Below are 17,958 nucleotides of genomic sequence, written 5' to 3' on the forward strand. Positions count from 1 at the left end.
GGTTCCTTTTCTCTGTTCTTTTTAAAAACTAACCAGAGAATGTCAGGAACTTGCAGAAATCCACAGCTGAGATGGGACATTTCTCTTTGTGTACAAACACAAGAAGCCCACCGTGCAGCCTGAGTGTGCTGGGCACTGGGCCAGAGAGGAGCTTCTCCCTCCTGTTGCTGCCAATTCAGAGGGTTGCCTGCCAGCTCTGTGCAGAAGTCAATCACTGCTGACGAGGGTCTGGCTGACTCCAAGGGCAGCTGAATTGCTCCTCAAGAGTCCAGAGAAATGTCTATATTTGGGCATTTTGCATAGACTAGCCCAAGCAAAACTTCATTCCTTTGCTCTTCCTAATAGTGGGAAGCCTTCCAACTGCCCAGAGCGGCCAAGAAGAGGAGAGAAAACAAGGCTTAGTTCACAAGGACCTCCTCTTTGGTTACCAAGCTACACTCTCAGCAGCACTGTGGTCCTCTCTCATCTGGTGCTTTTTCCACCTGTGATTCTCCTGTCATTGCCACCAAGATCTTTGCCATCAGCACACAGCTGCCCTCAGTCACAAGAGCACCTGGCAGGCTCTGCTGTCCTATCACAGATGCCCCTTGACTTCTGTAAGTCAGTGCCACATTGCAAACAGTCCCACAGGTGGCAGATGAAAATAGAAAAGAAGGGCAAGTGATGTGAAAAGGAGGAGATTTACTTTCATACTATCGGGTTGCATGACCCGCCTAAAACGACCAGCCGGTGAAGTCACAAAGACTTCATTTCCCACCAACCTAGAAAGCATTTCCCCCCCCCTGCAAATCCTCAGTATGGATCTGAATTTCATTGTGTCACATGGATTCTCCCCTGTGCATTCTACCATTTCTCCCACACTGCTACAGTGATATCCAAGACCAAAATGTTGTCTGGTATTGTCCCAGCCAATGAGGTGAAGTTGGAGAAAATGCCACAATATTAGAAACAGATTCAGTGCACACCACCAGCCATAGAAAGTGGAAGACTGAGCACTCAGTGGCATGAGGAATTTGCAAGTAAGCCAGGCTTCAACACTCATACGGGGTGTTCCTGTTTGCAAACCCAGACTTCATTTTTTCATACAGTTTCGTAATTGAAGTTGCTTATATTTCTATGATATCAGTGAGTTTACACTGTTTTGCATACAAAACAACCATGAAAAAATTGTGGCTAATGTTGAGAAAGGTAGTGGAGGAAAAGAGGGCTGCCTAACTGATTATTGGGGGGGGGGGGGAACAGATTTTTCGGTCAGTGCAAGCCAAATAACTTGTGCCATAGCATTTGTGTCTATAATCTGCACAGAACCTGGGAACTTAATAAATGAAGATGTTTACACTTAAAACAGTTTTACATGAGCATCTATGAGGGAGCCATTCCAGCAGTGACTCAGAGCCAAATAACGATGTCTCAGGGCTTTGGGAAACTAAAAATGCTAATTGCTTGAGTTGTGTGGTCCCTGAATGGTGCACCTGTAGTCATTTTAAGAGGAATTTCTGTGCTCTTCCCTTCCCACTAATATTATAATGGCATAATAATAATAATAATAATAATAATAATAATAATAATAATACGTTAAGATACCATGAGATGAGGACAATTTCCTACCCTTGGTGGTCTCTCTCTGCACTGCAGTGCATAAAATCAGGCAGTTTGGGGTCATAGCACCATCACTTCCCCTTGGCCACCCAGAGCTGTGGAACTTCTGCTTCCCACTGAAAATAATGAAAAAGGATGGCCTGTCTTTCCTCGGTAAACACTATGGATTTCTCCATCTAATGCTGGAAAGTATACAAGGGAACTTTAGCACCCTTTGTTATTTATAGCACTGAATTATGCTGTCCCAGGACTACTAGAAGGATTTCCAGAAGATTCACCATGTTGGTTTGTTGCAGCAGAAACAACAAAGGTACCTTAAAGACCTTTGTTATTACGGCATAAACTTTCAAGAACCGCAGTCCACATCATCAGATGCAGGGCAAGTGGTCCTCAGTTGTCAGGTATATATACACATGAACAAGGGTTAGGTAGGAGTTAAATAGCAACTGAATTTTAAAAGTACAGTCTGTGACAATTCAGCTAAATCACAAATGTATGCAAAATGACCCTTCCCAGCAGAAATGATTGGGGATGAACTATCACCTTAGCATTGCTGGGTAATTTAATACGTTAAGTGAGGCAGAAAGCCACAATCTCTATTCAGACCCAAAACAGAATTGAATGTTCTGATAATTTGATTTGGAAAAGACATCCTGTTCTTTGGTTTGATCAGTGACAATCTCTTCTGCCCCTTTTCTGGGCAAGTTCCCCAGGATGCAAAATATAGCTTGGAAGTGGGAAGATTGACCAAGAAAACAGGAGGAGGAAAGGAGTTATCCTTTCCAACACCACTGTCCCAGTCCACACACATGCACAGTTTTTAAATTTTAAAAAGAATGAGGATTATTGGATCATGGATCTCCCAATGTCTCAGGAGCTCAACATGACATAACCATGGTCTTTTCATCTCTGACGCCCAATCACTGATTATATATATATATATATATATATATATATATATATATGGGCAGAAACCTGCATTTCAGGAAGCTTTCTGTCCTCCCAAGTGCAGCCCTCCCATGTGCATCCAAAATCAGTTTCATAGAGTTGGAAGAGGCCATAATGGTCATCTAGTCCAACCCCCTGAAATGCAGAATATTTTGCCCAACATGGGGCTTGAACCCATGACCCTGAGATTAAGAGTATCGTGTTCTACAGACTGAGCTACCCCAATCCTCCAGACCAAATTTTGAGGGCACACAGAGGGCTGCAGGGAGAGGAAAGGAACATGGGCGTAGCCAGGATTTTTGTTAGGGGGGGAACCTCAGATTTGTATTGATTTTTATTTATGGGGGGCAGGTGCCCCCCAACCCCCTTGACTATGCCCATGGAGAGGAAGGTGAAGTTCAATGGGGCTAGCCCACTGTTGAATCAGTTATCACTTCTTTTATTATTTTTTCCAGAATTGATTAAAATGTGCAGAGTTACCAGCTCTTTCTGAGTGAATATTGTCTGCCAAATTACAGACAAATAGGTGCATTTGTTTTTCTGTTGGGCACCTTTTAAGTAGGTTTTGTGTGTGTGTTTGCAGGTGGCAGTAAAAATGGAATCATCTCTAAAGAGGGCTGCTTTTTATTGGGAAGAGGGCAGAAATAAAGAAATCTATGGGAATTCTTGTTCAGCTTCATTTCCACATTCCCCTCCTGGTGAAAGGATCAGTAGAAAGATCAGGGTCCTTAGGTCCCACTTTCATTAGAGCACCAGTAGTATCCATTATCACAAGCCGTGGAACATAACACTTAGGGGGGGAAACAAGTGGCAGGGGTGGAGCAATGGATTTTAATCAAGACTGGACACTGCCTTACTCCAGTGTTAATTAATCTTGAATAACTATCATCAACACCTACACTTTGATTTCACCAATCAGCATGCATTGAAAGGATGGAGAAATAATCTGGGACTTCACTTTCCACTTGGGTAATGCAGCCCTGCCCTCAAGTGGTGGGATTCTTGCCTCACATGCTCAAGGAAAGGCACATTGCTATTGGTTGAAGGGCTGTAGGCTTCATTAAAAAAAAAAAGGTTTGCAGAGGTATTTTGTTCTTAATATTTTGGGATTCAATTAAGGCGCAATCCAGGCACAATTGAGGACTTTTAAGTCCTATTAAGCACATGTTGAACTCTGCAAATGATGGGAAATTATTGAACCAAGGAAATCCTTAACCTGCTCCTGGCTAGAGCTGATGGGAATTGAAGCCCAAAACAGTGGCGGCACCAGATTAGCTAAAGCATGAGTAAGTTCATCTCCACGCACCAGACAAGCAGGGTTCCCTAGTCAACAAAGGTTATGTCACAATATATTGATTATATTGGGATTCCGGGCCTTTTACTACACGTGTGATGTGCAGGAGGAATTACAGCAGGTAGCACCTTCCACATCACTGCCTCTCCGTGAAAAGCATAACCTGTTGAACTTCTGCCCGCCATGTACGAGAGTCCTGCCGGGTGGGAGAGCGGGGATTCCACGTGGATCAGATTTAGCCGTGCATGGGGACAGGGCCGGGGTCCAGCTCCCTTAAAGGCACACACGCAAAAACACGCACACACCGATTCCCACGCAGCCCATCTCCTTTCTCTGCGCCAAGTGCCTCCGTCAGGGGGCGAGAGACAAACTGGCCCGGCGCAGCCAACAGCAGACAAAAGGCCCTTGGTCTCTCTCTCTCAGCCCCCGCCCGCGCGTTTGGCCCGCCGGTGGCGGAGAGCAATGTGGTGCGGGCGTGTGCACCGCCGGGCGGAGACCGCGCGGCGCTATGGCCGGGCGCCGCGGGCTGCTGAAGCGCAAGCCCAACTTCACGCTGCAGGAGATCGACGTGCTGATGAGCGAGATGCTCCGCTACGAGCAGCTGCTCTTCGGCACCGCCGCCGCCACCGTCAACGCCTACGAGAAACAGAAGATCTGGTGGCGCATCACCGGCAAGATCAACGCGGCCGGGCGCAACCAGCGCGACATTGGCGAGGTCAAGAACCGCTGGCGGGGACTGCGGCGCCGCGCCAACGACAAGATCGCGCGGCATTGTCTCCTGCAGCGCCAGGCGCAGGCCCTGGCCGGGGGGCGACCCCGCCTCGCCCACCTCCCCGGCAGTGGCGTCGACGGTAGCAGCAGCAGCGAGTCCCACAGCTCACCGGAGCTCGGCCCCGAGTGGGCCTCGCCCGGCGTGCGCCCCTCGGATGCGCCGCCGTCGCCTGCCGCTATGGAGGTTGTGGCTCTTCAGGGTGAGTGTTCTCCGCCCACAGACAAAGGTGGGGGAACCCTCAGGCGCAGGGACCAAATGCGGCCTCTCCATTTGGCCCTCGGGATGCCATTTGGCCCTCGGGATGCTCTCGTTTAGCACCGCCCCCTCCGTAGGCCACGCTCCTCGCGTACCCTGCCACGCCTTCTCATATGGCTTTCTGGAATGTGTGTCCTTGGAACGGGTGACGAATACCTTTTGCTTGCCTGAATGGATGTATGAGTGTGTGATCCGCCCTGTGCACTTAAAAGTGCATAAGGTGTGCTTTTAAAGCACGTGGCTTCCCCCCCAAAGAATCCTGGGAACCATAGTTTCCCACTCACAAACCTCACATTCCCAGTATCCTCAACAGACTAGGCTTCTGGAGATTCTTTGGGGACTCTCTCTCTCTCTCTCTCTCTCTCTCTCTCTCTCTCTCTCTCTCTCTCTCTCTCTGTGTGTGTGTGTGTGTGTGTGTGTGTGTGTGTGTAAACCTCTAGATTTCCACTCAAACTTGAAATCACAGCCATTGGCCCACCCACCACTGACATGTGGCTCCTAAAAGGTTGGCCCACAAAGCTTCCCCACCTAGTCTGAACTAACCAGTAACCCTTTTCATCCACCCACCATAGTGGCACCAGAAAAAAACGTTTCTGGGTAGGAGGCACAGTATATTTCTAGATGGGCAAATTGTAACCCACATGTTAAGATTGCTGAAAGAAAATTAACAGCATATATTGATGACAGGAATCCAGCAATGGGAGGGGGGCTTGTTTGGAGGGTGATTGCCCCGCCCCCTTCCCCCTCTCTGGCACCACCCATGCAGCAGCCCCATGGAAGTTGAGGCATCACTCTAGCAGCACTTAGCTCTGTTTGGGCTAGCATACTCACAGCATGCCCATAAGGCGCATGTATCCAATGCACATTTAAAGCACATGACTTCCCTCAAGGAATACTAGGAGCTGTAGTTTAAGGGCACTGTGAATTTTGGCTCTGGGAGGGGGAAACTACAATTCCCAGGAGTCTTTGTATGGTGTGGAATTGCCCCTGGAAGGGTTTAAAACAGGGATGGGGAGCTTGCAGGCCTCCACACATAGAATTGCAGTTCCCATCATCCCTCACCAATGGCAATGCTGGCTGGGGCTGGTAGGAACTGGGCATACAGGCACCTGACCACTGATGTAAAAAGTCAGCTGGGATGTATTTGTTGGACCAGCAAAACAAGATTTTGGTATAGCTAAGAAACACAAGCATCCACTTAACGGTGAGAAGTATTTTGATAATAGCTTTACAGTTGCTGAAATTAGAGAAGCAAATATATTTTGCCATGTATCCATTTGTCCAATAAAAATCAATCCAAAATCTCTTTAGTAGTTCCATTATTGCACACCCAACATAAATTTGTTATTGTTGCTTGCAGACACTGTGGGGAGGCGTGTGAAATCAAAGCCCTATCAAAGGGCTAAGCTGCACTGGGAATAACACATTTAAATACCTCTGCTTACACAAAGCCTACCAAACTGGAGGCATGTGGGGAAACAGAACCGTAATTTAACTAGCAAATTTTTATCATATTTGCCACTAGTATATATATATATGTTCTCTTACTGCTGGAGTGTGAACTCTGGAAGCCTCATTACACTTTATATTAATGTGACGTTGGGCGAAGGCAATTATTTTCCAAACAGAGGCCACATCTACATCCTGATTTAAAGCGGTATCATGCCACTATAAGCAGTCATGGCTTCCCCCAGAGAATCCTGGGAAACGTCATTTGTTAAGGGATGTTGAGATTTGTTAAGAGATACCTATTCCCCTCACAAAATTATAATTCCGATAATACCCTGGAAAGAGGACTTGATTGTTTAGCCACCCTGCCAATTGCAAACAAACTACACTTCTCATAATTCTTTGGTGTGTCCAAAGAATTTTAGCATTTTAAATGTATGGTGCAAATAAGGCCAGCATTTGCTTTTCATAATCTGCTCTCTCAGCTTTCTGTTCATTTGCGGCGGCGCTTCCTCTGCCTTGATGTTCTTTTGCCCTCTTGGCCTTCAGGCTAGGTTCATTTTTATCAAAATCACTATTTTTAACAGCATGGATTGGTCTTTGAAGTGCTGACATTGCCATGCATATCACATGACAAGATAGGAAGAAGTTGCATTGATGATACAATGTAGTGCAGAGCGGCATCCTGGTAATGCGGGGAGGTATTTCTTCACAGCAACAAAGGATGAGGGAAGTTAGATACAGCAAGACAAGAGCCTTTTAGACTGAGGGGGGGGGAAGCATTTCTTCCTATGGCTATGTATGGTACACATATTTTTGTAAAACTGTTTTTACAGGTTGTTGACATAGTGGAAAGCTCGTGTTTTTTTCAGAGGTAAAAATGGCCCAAGGGCACGCATACTATTAGAAATCCCCCTTTCAAGCTTTGTCTGCCTGGAAAAAAAACTTATTACATGGACCAATGGTCTAACATGGTATAAGGCAGCTTCTTATACTCCATCTTGCAGTGCATATTTTTCTTTTCCACTTTCTTGTCTCCCTGTACCAAAACATTTCTGTATGATGATAGATCCTTTGATACAGGCTCTTGGGACAACTTGAAGTTGGCTTTCTCTCTCTCTCTCTCTCTCTCTCTCTCTCTCTCTCTCTCTCTCTCTCTCTCTCTCTCTCTCTCTCTCTCTCTCTCTCTTTAACTGCATGTTTGATGTCAGGAAGGGCCTGAAAGGGCTCGTGGTTCTAGCTGGCTGCTACTTTGAGTTAACCTGATTTGGCCTCTCTGCTCTGGGCAGGTGTGAAGGAGGAGCCAGTGAAGGAAGAACCAGTAGATGTGAAGCCAGAGCCACCCCACTCCCTTCCCACTAAGGCCATCCACCAGCGTGGGAGCCAGGGGGCTGAGGCGCAGCTGCTCAGGAGCTCTGCCCATGCCCCCAATGATCCTTGTGAGGGCTGGAGGAGAAGCCCCTCAAATTCCTCACAGACTGAGCTCTCAGAGGCCCTGGGTTCGGATTATGCAAGCATCGCATTTGACCATGAGTCACCACCACCTGGGCACCTTAGTGACTGCAACATAGGAGATATGGTTGCTCCTGAGACTGTGCCAATTCAGGAAGGGCTGTCAGAAAGCAGCCACCTGAGCCTAGCAGAGAGGCGGATTGTCCAGTCAAATGAGCAGCTGGCACAGGAGGTGCGGGCCTTCCGGCAGGAATATACTGAGAGCCGCAGGGAGACTGCCTCCATCTTGCACAGCATTGCTGAAGCCCTGAGTGGCGTCTGCAGCAGCCTGTCCGAGATCCGGGACCTCTACCTCCGCCAACAGGTGGTACCCAAGCAATGAGGGATCCACCAGCAGAAGATCCCAAGCACCTCTAGGTGCCAATACCCTTTCACGGAAAGGTGCCAGCTACTCCAGAAGTGACTAATATGGGGAAGAATTTATTCAGCTATTGCGGAGTTACAGGTTTGTTTGTTTTCAGGACAGATTTTCCTTTGGATTCTCCTTCCATTCCCAGCTCAATAAAACTGTGAAGTTGACATCTCTGCTTAAGAATCAGTTACCAAGCAGGGCATGTCTGTGGTATTGGTAGACCATCTAGCTAAACAGTAGTTTGTGCCCTGCATCACCCTGCTTCTGTCTACACTGAAAATCCAGAGTCCTTTTTCTAAGGGGTGAACAACCCTGATTTTTCTACCTCCATTTTACTTACTTGGTCTTATTGCTCCAACTGCCCCTCCAACGCTGCTCCTTTTTCCCTTTGCCTATCACAGTTATCAGCAGAAGGGGCTTGGTTTGCCCTGCTGAAAATCATCAAGACCTAAAACTTGTTGTGGAGTCCACTTATGGTTGCCCTGGGGACAAGAACAGGGCCCACTATAACAGAATTATTGATTGTTGATCTAGATGGCAATGCTCTAGCATACATACCGTACTTTTAAGCTTATAGCGTCAGGCTGAAGTGGCAGTGGCAGGAATACAGAGATCCAGTTAGATTCCTATGGCTGGGTAAGACGCCATGCAGAGGCAGAAGAAAGATTTCTCATGACAAAATTCGGTCCAAAATTAAAACATCTGTTAAGTGGTTGTACTTCCAAATGAAGTCAGTTACATGGGGGAAATGTGTGCCCGTTGGGGAAGGAATGCTTCAGGGAGAGAGAAAGCTCTGAGGGTCAAGGAGAAGAGCAAACCTGTACCTCTGTGTATGGGGAACGTGAGTACCTTCACCTATTGTTGGACTCTCAACTCCCATCAGCCCAACTGGGGAGACTGATGAGTTGCAGTCCAGTAACATCTGACGGTCTACAGGTTTCTCAAACTGTGCTGTAATTAAAACATAGGGCTGCAGTTCAGGGAAACACTGAAGGGGTATTTTTGTACACCAAGAGCACTGTTCCAAATTCAAGCCTGTGTTACCATGGCAACGAGGCTTTCGTTAGCTATTTTATACTGGCAGGGCTACTTTGGCCTATATTTCCCCCCCCCCCCCAGCTTGCTTGAGAATTTACACTTTAGAAGTGGGAGAAGCTTACCTTTGCAGCTGTTTGTAAGCATTATTACTCAAGAGTGGCCTGTCAGTTCACACCTCAGTGCAGAATCACACTGACTCACTTTCCTTCCTTTCTCCAACATATTCGTATTTTCCCCATATCAAGCTCTTAATCCTTCCAAAAGTGAGAAAACCGCTCTTAAGTGTTGTTAATTCTCCCAGAACGACCTTCAGGTTTATGTACCACCCTGTATGCCTCACAGAGAGGAAGAACACACACGTAAAACAGTTGCTTTATTTACAAGTTTAATCCACATTTTAGCCAACATTTTGTGATGCCAACACTTGTCATTCTGACTATAACATGAGCTCATGGTGTTGGTTACTGCTCCTGGAAAATAGCAGGGCCATGCCCACCCCCCACAGTGGGAACAAGGCTTGACCTAGGGGAGGGGAGGGGAACCTGGGGTCCTCCAGATCGTCCTTTCCCACCTTTGGATTCCCAGCTGGTTGGACTATAATTCCCATCATTCCTGACCATTGGCTTTGGCTGATGGGAGTTGTAGTCCAGCAACATTTGGGGACCCAAGGTGGGGGCAGGCTGTTCTAGATGTTGCTAGACTACTGCTTCCATCATCCCTGCCTATTAGCCATGTTAGCTGGTGTTGATGTAGTCCAGCAGTGGGGGGCCACAGGTTATTTATTTAAGCTATTTCTATACTGCCCCATACTTCAAATAAATATTTGCGAGGTTCTCCACCCTAGAGACAGAGGTCTGAGCTCTCTCCTGAGATGTACTCCCAGACAACGTTCTCGGCCGCCCAGCTCCATAAGACAGCAACACACCATGTAAAGCTGTGCTCTGGTCTTGCGGTAAAGGTCACATGCATGGTGCATTTTCCCTCTTTACAATGGGCCCATTGGCCTCATCCATTCCTAAGAGCCATGAGCTCATGGGGAACTGCTTCACTGCTGTGACATCAACAACAACAACAAAAAGTCCTTTTTCTTTTTCTTTTCTTTTTTGCACACAATGACTGCCTTTGTACCCTGACTGGTATATTGTGCCTTTGTTCCACACTCTTGCCTTGCTCCCTGTGCCATGATTCTACTCCAGAGAATTAAAATGTAAGAGTCAGTTTCCAACGCTATCCACTCCAAAGGTCAATGCATCAGGAGAGGGACATCACCCTGGACCTTGCATCCTCATCTCCACAGACCGAAGGTTTGCTATCGTTTGAGAAGAAGGATTGGTTTAAGCCTACAGGATCAGATTGGTGAGCTGCTCAGCCAAGGCAAAGAGCCATGCAGCCAGAATACAGGCAAAGCTGCAGGGAGCACCAATAACTTCCTGGGGAAATGTGAAATAATGGCTACGCTGCAAAGAAGCTCATTTAAAGTAGGTGCTCTAACCTCCACCCACCCCTCAAAGGCCACAGACAAAGCTGAAGTGGAAAAGGGTTTGGGTAAGGGATGCTGGACAAGTACCCAGCTTAGCTGTTTGTAAAAAAAAGAAGGGACACTGGGTGAGTAAGTTTAATGGCCTATAACAGCCACATGTGATATCAGGCTCCTGGGGTATTTGGGTATCCTCCCATTCCTCTTTTCCAAAGTTTCAGGACTTCCTTAGAGACAAAACTTCAACCTGGAACCATGAACAGCAGGCATAATGGATCCTTGTGCTTTGTCAGGGAACAGGGTGGACCGAAGTCCTTGTGTGAGATACAGACTGTTGCACTTTGCTCTCTGTTGCCACCTTGAGACAGTCACCTCCTCACTTCCCATCACTCCCCTCACTTCCCATCGAAGAGGCTCAGCAGCACAGTTGATGCAACGTATGGCGTTTGTGGCCGTCTTAACACATGCTCTTTCCTGAGCCCAGGTGGAAGGCAAGGAGGACTAGGAGCTTCCCCACAGTGACACAGGCAGGAATTGCAAGAATTGGGGGTGGCGGGTGCGCAGGCAAAGATGCAGAGAGTCATGATGCCTCCTACCATGCAGAGAAAAAGGTAACGAGTAGAGACACTGGCAAATGCTGAAGCTTGGGCTGGAGTTTCAGTGCAGCAGGAAACCCAATACAGGTTCTGTGGAAATGGCAGACCCAGAGAGAAAGGGCTCCTTTGGATAGTCTCTGCAAGGTCCTCTTCAGGAGCTGGGCTGTGACGGCTGTGGTGGGATGTAGGGTGGGGGAGCTGCAGCAGAAAGAGAGGGGCAATCAGGAGGTGGCTAGAGGCCCTGAAGGTTAAAGGGAGAATAGCCTCATAGGGAGGGGTGGATGTGAAAGTCATCACTCAGCAGTTGCATACTGCACAGTGCGCAAGGATAAGGGAGGTGTTATCCCCCCACATCTCAGGAATAACCAGAAGAAACTTGGGCCACATTCACACCACAGATTTAAAGCACTATGATACCATTTTAAAGAGTCATGGATTCCCCAAAAGAATACTGGGAGCTGAAGTGTGCTAAGAGTTATGAGAAGACCCATATTCTGCCTCCAGAGCTACAATTCCCAGAGCTCTCTGTGAAGAGGAATTTATCGTTGAACCACCCAGGTAGCAGTGATGACTTGTGCACCCATTGGGACTGGTAAGACAGAAGGCAGAAAGGCCAACAACACAGGGAGCCAGAGCAAAGTACAGTCGTACCTTGGAAGTTGAATGGAATCGGTTTCGGAAGTCCGTTTGACTTCCAAAATGTTCGGAAACCAAAACGTGGCTTCTTATTGGCTGCAGGAAGCTCCTGCAGCCAATCAGAAGCTGCAGAAGCCCCATCAGACATTCGGATTCCAAAAATAGTTTGCAAACCAGAACACTCACTTCTGGGTTTGCGGCTTTTGGGAGCCAAAACTTTCGAGAACTAAGCTGTTCGAAAACCAAGGTACGACTGTAGAGCCAACTAATTTGAGTTTCCCACCTCCCCATCCTCCTCCCTGCTGAGTTGGCAATGGCGGAAATGCAGCCTACTCTACAGATGTAGGAGTCAATAGCAACCCTGATACTTGGGAGGAGACAGTGCCACCCCATGGAATGAATGTAAGTTAAGAAGGCAGGCAGAGGCTGGCCAATGTTGGTAGAAGAGTTCACCATTCGCCCTGTTGGACCATCTTCCACTTCCCGGTAGTAACCTCTGTTCTGGAGATGTTGGTCTAGAACAGGGTGGCTAATTTCAGAAACCTGCAGAAGTATCTGGACCACAATTCCCGTGATCCCTGAGTATTGTCCATGGTAGCTGGGGGGGGGATGGGAGCTTATGTCTAACAAAACCTGGAGGTTCCCAACACCAGCCCCCTTCTTTCCCCATTTGGTGGCTGAATGAAATGTAACACTTCAATTCCTGAGGCAGGTTCTCTATGCAGAAGAAGAGGATAAGACAAAGCTTTAACTAAGGCCCACTTGTCTTCAAGTCTAATTTCCCCCTGCTTTCTTACCTGCAGGGTTGTAGTATGGTGGCCCAGGTGGGTACAGAGGATACTGTGCAGCTGGTGCTGTGGGAGGATAGGAAACAACTGGTGTATAGCCAGGATGATATGGTGCTGGCCCAGCTTTGGGATCCATAGGGTAAGGCCCTGGAGGCTGGGCAGGGTAGCCAGAAAGTGGGATCTCTTGACCTGGGACAAAGGAAACACACTCTGTGAGCATATGCTGGGCTGATGAGTCTACAAGTCAGGCATGGAAAACCTGTGGTGCTCTAGATGTGGTTGGACTGCATCTCCCTTCAACCCTTCACATTTGGTATGTTGGTTAGTGCTGATAGGACTTTGGAATCCAACATGTGAAGAGCCACAGATTCACCTCCATGCCTCCCCTAACTTGCTTTCCCCCCCCCTAAACTAAACAGCCCCCGACATTGTAACTTTTCCTCTTAGGGGAGGTGTTCTAGCCTCTGGTCTTTTGGGAGTCTGGTTCTGCAACTTTTTGAGCTGTACTGTATTGTTTCTTAAGTGCACAGATCAGAACTGTGCACAGTATTCTTAGTGTGGTCTCACTATGGATTTGTATTAAGGCATTAATACAAATTAATCACCAGGACTTCTCCTACCTTGATAGGGTGTCTGAAGATGATGCCGTCGCTGGTACAAGTAGCAGCAGGAGCACAGGAAGCAGCAGACAATTGTGGCAACAATAGCCACAAAGAGAATCACAGCTGAAGCGATGCCAGCAATGGTTTTGGGGCTATAGGACACAGACAGAGATGATAAATGAGCTGGGCATACAATAGCATCTGATACCAAACCAGACACCAGAGCTTCCAGAAGTAGACTTGATTGAGGTAGAAACAAATCGGTTTTTCTTAATAATAACAGGAGGAAATTGTGTTGTCAATATAGATGAGCTAGGTGACAGATTACTTTTAGTTCTACTTAAAAAACACCTATATGTATAATTACATGATTAAGAATAACAGTTTCATGCACTGGCCTGCACTGAATGTGTGGTCAAATGCTTCCTCTTCTAGTTTTTAGCTACCCTGATTGTGGGTTAAATGGAATATATAGTTAACTCACCAGGGCATCAACAGGAAGCCTTGATAAGCTAACTGGAAGCTGATGAGGGCAGAGTGGAAACCTGCTGGATCCAACAACCTTTGGGGCAGACAATTTTAATATATGTGTGTAGAGAGACTATAGAAACTATAGCAGGAGTGAAGAACATTTTATAGTCAAAAGGTTGCAATCCTTCCTGGGCACCCTTTGGAGGGAGCAGGGCACATGCCATTGGTAGACAGGGGTAGAGACAAAAAGTGGGTGGGGTCAGAGACTAAAAATGGGTGGAGCAACCTTTGTATAGTAGGCTGCACTCTGGCTGCACAAATGTCAGAAGTTGCTCAAACAGCTCTCCATCTTCTAGCCAGGTAATCCAGAGGTAATATCAGAATTCAAGGATATATTCCAGCTAGGCAGAAGTATTTAAGGAGGACATGGAGCAAACCTGAGGGTCAGACAGAGATGCCTGGAGGGCCACATTCAGCCTGTGGGCTTGAGATTTTCCAACCCTGGAGTAGCAGATCCCATGAGGTTCACCTTCACTAGGGATTGATCTTACCTATAATATCCATGATTTCTAACTGAGATATGAACTCTGTACTGTATTCTCAAATCAGTGAGGTGTGTGGATCACAGTGTACGTATACATGCTTGTGTCTGCAGTAGGGATGTGAAAAGGCAGTGTTTTTCGTTCTGCCCTGTATTCCCAGCATGCAGAACTGTTTCCATTCTGCTGCAGCTGACCTTCTGCCAAAAACAATGTTATTCATCTCGCTGTCCATTGCAGCAAATTTATGTAACTTACATCACTTATGTAATTAATTATGTAAATTATGCCATTACCTTGTCACTGCATTACTCCACCCTGATCATTTCAATACAAAGAGATGCAATGCAAATGGGGGGGGACGTAATTAATTGTGTATCGTTTGAGGATGGAAAGCAGCAGCAGCAGCAAATAACAATCATGTTCACTGGATTGATGTCTGTTTTGGACATGGGGCAAATAAACGAACATTGGCAAATCCCACTCCCATTTCTGTTTTGTCAGAATTTTCCAACATCCCTTAGGGGGCCATCTCCATGGTGAAAGCCATTCCCACCTACACAGCAGGAATTTTGATTACAAAAACCACTCAGAGGAAATTATTCCCCTGCCCCACCCCCCACAGCCACTATTATGATCTGATCAAATTTGCAACTCCTCCATGAACAAAAAAGAGTGGGGGATAATAAGAAGTCTGCTCACTTCTTTCCTCCTCAGCTCCATCTGGTTTGGCCTTTTCAAGTATTGAAGCACAACCTTGACCCTTTCTTCCACTCTCTTTTTTTCTCCCAGCCCCTCCCTTTCCTGGCACACATCTTGCCTCTTCTTACCCAAATGCTATGCAGTGCTTTTGCTGCCGTTCAGTGAGGAGTTTCCTGAGGTCAATGCAGCAGTAACGCTGATAGCAGTCACCGCAGCAGAAGGAGGGAAAGTGGCAGTCGAAGCCAGGATGCCATGAGCCATTTCGGTCCATGTACCACTTGCAGTCTTCATCGGCTGAGACTGTGGGGAGGTTGAATAAGTCATTCGTTAGTCTTTTCCTGCCTCTGAGCATGTGCAGAGTAAATTTCCCTCACTTGTCAACTGCAGCATGTCTGCTTCCCTACCCACATGCTTAAAATAAATGGCAGTGATGCCATACAACAGCACAACTTTATCACTGCTAGCATTCATACCAGGAGAAAAAAAAATCTATTTTCTTTCACCACTGGAATACAGCCTAAGGAGCACACTAGAATGCAATCCAATAATACAAGATGCAGTCTTTATAATCTAGCTATTCCCTGCTCAATATCCACTTTTACAAGAACCAGGATATCAGGATATACTGCACACCTTCCTCTAAATGCAGTATAAATTTCCTGCATGAATGCATACAAATAGAAAAGTTGAATCACAATTCCATATCACAATTCTCTGTTCTTTCTCTGTGATTGCTTCCAGAGGTGGACAATTTAGCAGCACTCAAAACACTGCTGCTCGAAGCAGAACAGCAAATCTGTTTCCAAACTTCTAACACTCTTCAGCCAAGGGGACACTCTGCTTTTCCACAGCCGAAATGTTGGAGTGGGCCCATTTTCATTGGGGCCATTATGTGTGAGGGAAGGGTTAAATACTCCCCTTTCACTGCACTCCCAATCATTTGATTGCCTCTCCACTATGGAAAAATCTCTTCCCGGCTCACGGGGAGGAGATGTTGTGGGCTCACGCAGCCTTCACGTGGGGGGGGGATTGGCTAGCATCCCCCCCAGCCCATTGGATGCTCCCCTGCCGCGTCACGCCGGCGGTGCGTCCAATCAGGGCGCACCGGGGGGCGGGGCTTACCTATATAGGTGAGCCCGCGGCAGGAGCTCGCCCTCTTTCTCCGGATTCAACCCACCTTTTTCTTCGCTCGTCAAGGATCGCCGAGGATCGCTGCAGATATCGCTGCAGTCTTTCCTTCCCGATTGCTGAAATCACTACAACGGCTTTTCTAAAAGCCACTTTCCTTCCTTTTAGCACCGCGCTTTAGCCCGAGTTTCTTGCGCTGCTCTGACTCCACGCTGCTGCCCGACTACCGCGTAGCGTGCCTGCCGTCGCGCTCGGCCGCGCAGTTCGTCGCGGGAGCCTTCCCCTCCAGCCCGGAGACATCTACCGCTTGCCCCTCTGAGCCGGGAGGTTGCACGGCTGGGGCCCGCCGCAGCCGAGCTGCCAGGAGCTGCTGGCGCACAAGGCGGCCGCTGCCGGGATCTTGGCTCCTACACCCCTTGCGCTAACAACTGGAGGCTAGAGCCACTTTTCTTCTCACCCGACTGGAGCGCCGTGGTGGGGCTCGCGGCATACTCCGGTGCAGCGCTTGTGGGCACTCCTGGGCGGCGCTCGGCACCGAGGTTCCAGGGTTCGGTTAGCACCTCTTCGGCACGGTTTTCCTCCTTGGGAGCTTCGCGGAAGCGGGTAACGTTAGCTATTTTACTTCCTTGTATTTGCTTAGCCGTAACTTTTCGGGGATCGGCAGTTTTGGCTCCCATTTCGCCTTAGGTCGGGGGGTTTCCGTAGCGACGCTGATCGCCGGCATCGCTACTGCGGCTGCGCTTAGTTTAATCGCCACGTGTGCGTCGGGGGTGCGTTTGTTGCTGTTAGGTTAACATAGTGAAGGAAAACGTAAACAGTGCCACCGCGGTTGCGCTTGGGCCAATCGCCATTTCAGTCTGGTCACGTGCGTCTCCCCCGCGGCCATTTTGAGCGTGGCCACGCTCACTGCTCCAGCGCCATTTTAAGTGGGTCCACGGCGCCCCCACGGCCATTTTGAGTGTGGCCACGTGCTCCGCCACAGCGGCAATTTTGAGCGCGTCCACTGGCACTGCTCAGGCGCCATTTTGTGCCCGCTCACGTGCGTCCTTCCCCGGCGGCCATTTTGAGAAGGTCGGAAACTTCTCATCACAGCACGCGCCTTTTCTCCTTAGGCCCACAATATTGCCTCCGGCAGGCCGCTTTAGCGCGCGCTACGCATCCTCCTCCCCCACCCCACCCCGCTACTTCATCATTATTAAGGGGTCGATAACCCGATCGCCTTCTGGTGCCTGGCCACGGGCCCCTGCGCGGCGGCCAGTGGGTGTGGGTAGTTACTAGCCCGAAGTCCAGTCCACCGGGCCACGTGCCCCTCCCAGACAGCCATCCCGAGGAGGCCTCTGCTGAGTACCATTAACCTCATTATTTTCTTGGGAGGGGATTGTATTACACCGGTGGGGTGCCCCCCCCCTTGCTGCTCCGTTCACGTGGTGCTCCACGCTGAGGACTGCCCTTCGTGTATCAGGCATAGGGTCTTTTATTTGGAGGTCAATTTGTTACGTCCCCCCATTGCTGGCGGCTGGGCCTCTGCTATTCTTTTGTGTTACTTCGTTTGCTTTGCGCTAGCTGGTTTTGCATTGGATTGCATATTTTGTATCTGCGAATAATCTAACTTCCAGTGGTTCACTTAATTGGGGGGGGTGTCTTAGCGTTCTGAAACTGTTGGTCATTATTACCGGTATTTAGTATTCATTTCATTAGGGAGATCATTAAACGTCGGTAGTGCTGGCAAATCAAGGTACTGTAATTGGCAGATTGTGGTTCCTTGGTTGAACCTTCAGCGCAATCAAGCAGTTTAGATAG

At 48.1% G+C, this 17,958-nt stretch overlaps 2 protein-coding genes across 2 annotated transcripts in view; one reads left to right on the plus strand and one right to left on the minus strand.

Moving 5' to 3' along the window:
- Positions 1-3,012: 3,012 nt before the first annotated feature.
- On the plus strand, positions 3,013-8,348 carry LOC148685115 (uncharacterized). The gene is made up of 2 exons (XM_088673406.1): positions 3,013-4,812; positions 7,607-8,348. Exons 1-2 carry the CDS (start codon positions 4,350-4,352, stop codon positions 8,149-8,151), a joined length of 1,008 nt encoding a protein of 335 aa, XP_088529532.1. The 5' UTR covers positions 3,013-4,349; the 3' UTR covers positions 8,152-8,348.
- Positions 8,349-9,591: 1,243 nt separating this feature from the next.
- The window catches only part of SHISA4 (shisa family member 4), a 31,719-nt gene continuing 23,352 nt past the window's right edge, over positions 9,592-17,958 (minus strand). Inside the window, exons 2-5 of the mRNA XM_035123821.3 lie at positions 15,159-15,330; positions 13,337-13,470; positions 12,726-12,905; positions 9,592-11,490 (exon numbers count right to left, since the gene is read on the minus strand). Coding sequence (XP_034979712.1) covers positions 11,444-11,490; positions 12,726-12,905; positions 13,337-13,470; positions 15,159-15,330 — 533 coding nt within the window. The 3' untranslated portion in view covers positions 9,592-11,443. The remainder of the gene's footprint in view (positions 11,491-12,725; positions 12,906-13,336; positions 13,471-15,158; positions 15,331-17,958) is intronic.

The sequence above is a fragment of the Zootoca vivipara genome, chromosome 7 (assembly GCF_965207765.1).
Source record: "Zootoca vivipara chromosome 7, rZooViv2.hap1.1, whole genome shotgun sequence".
In the NCBI taxonomy this organism is placed as follows: Eukaryota; Metazoa; Chordata; class Lepidosauria; order Squamata; family Lacertidae; genus Zootoca; species Zootoca vivipara.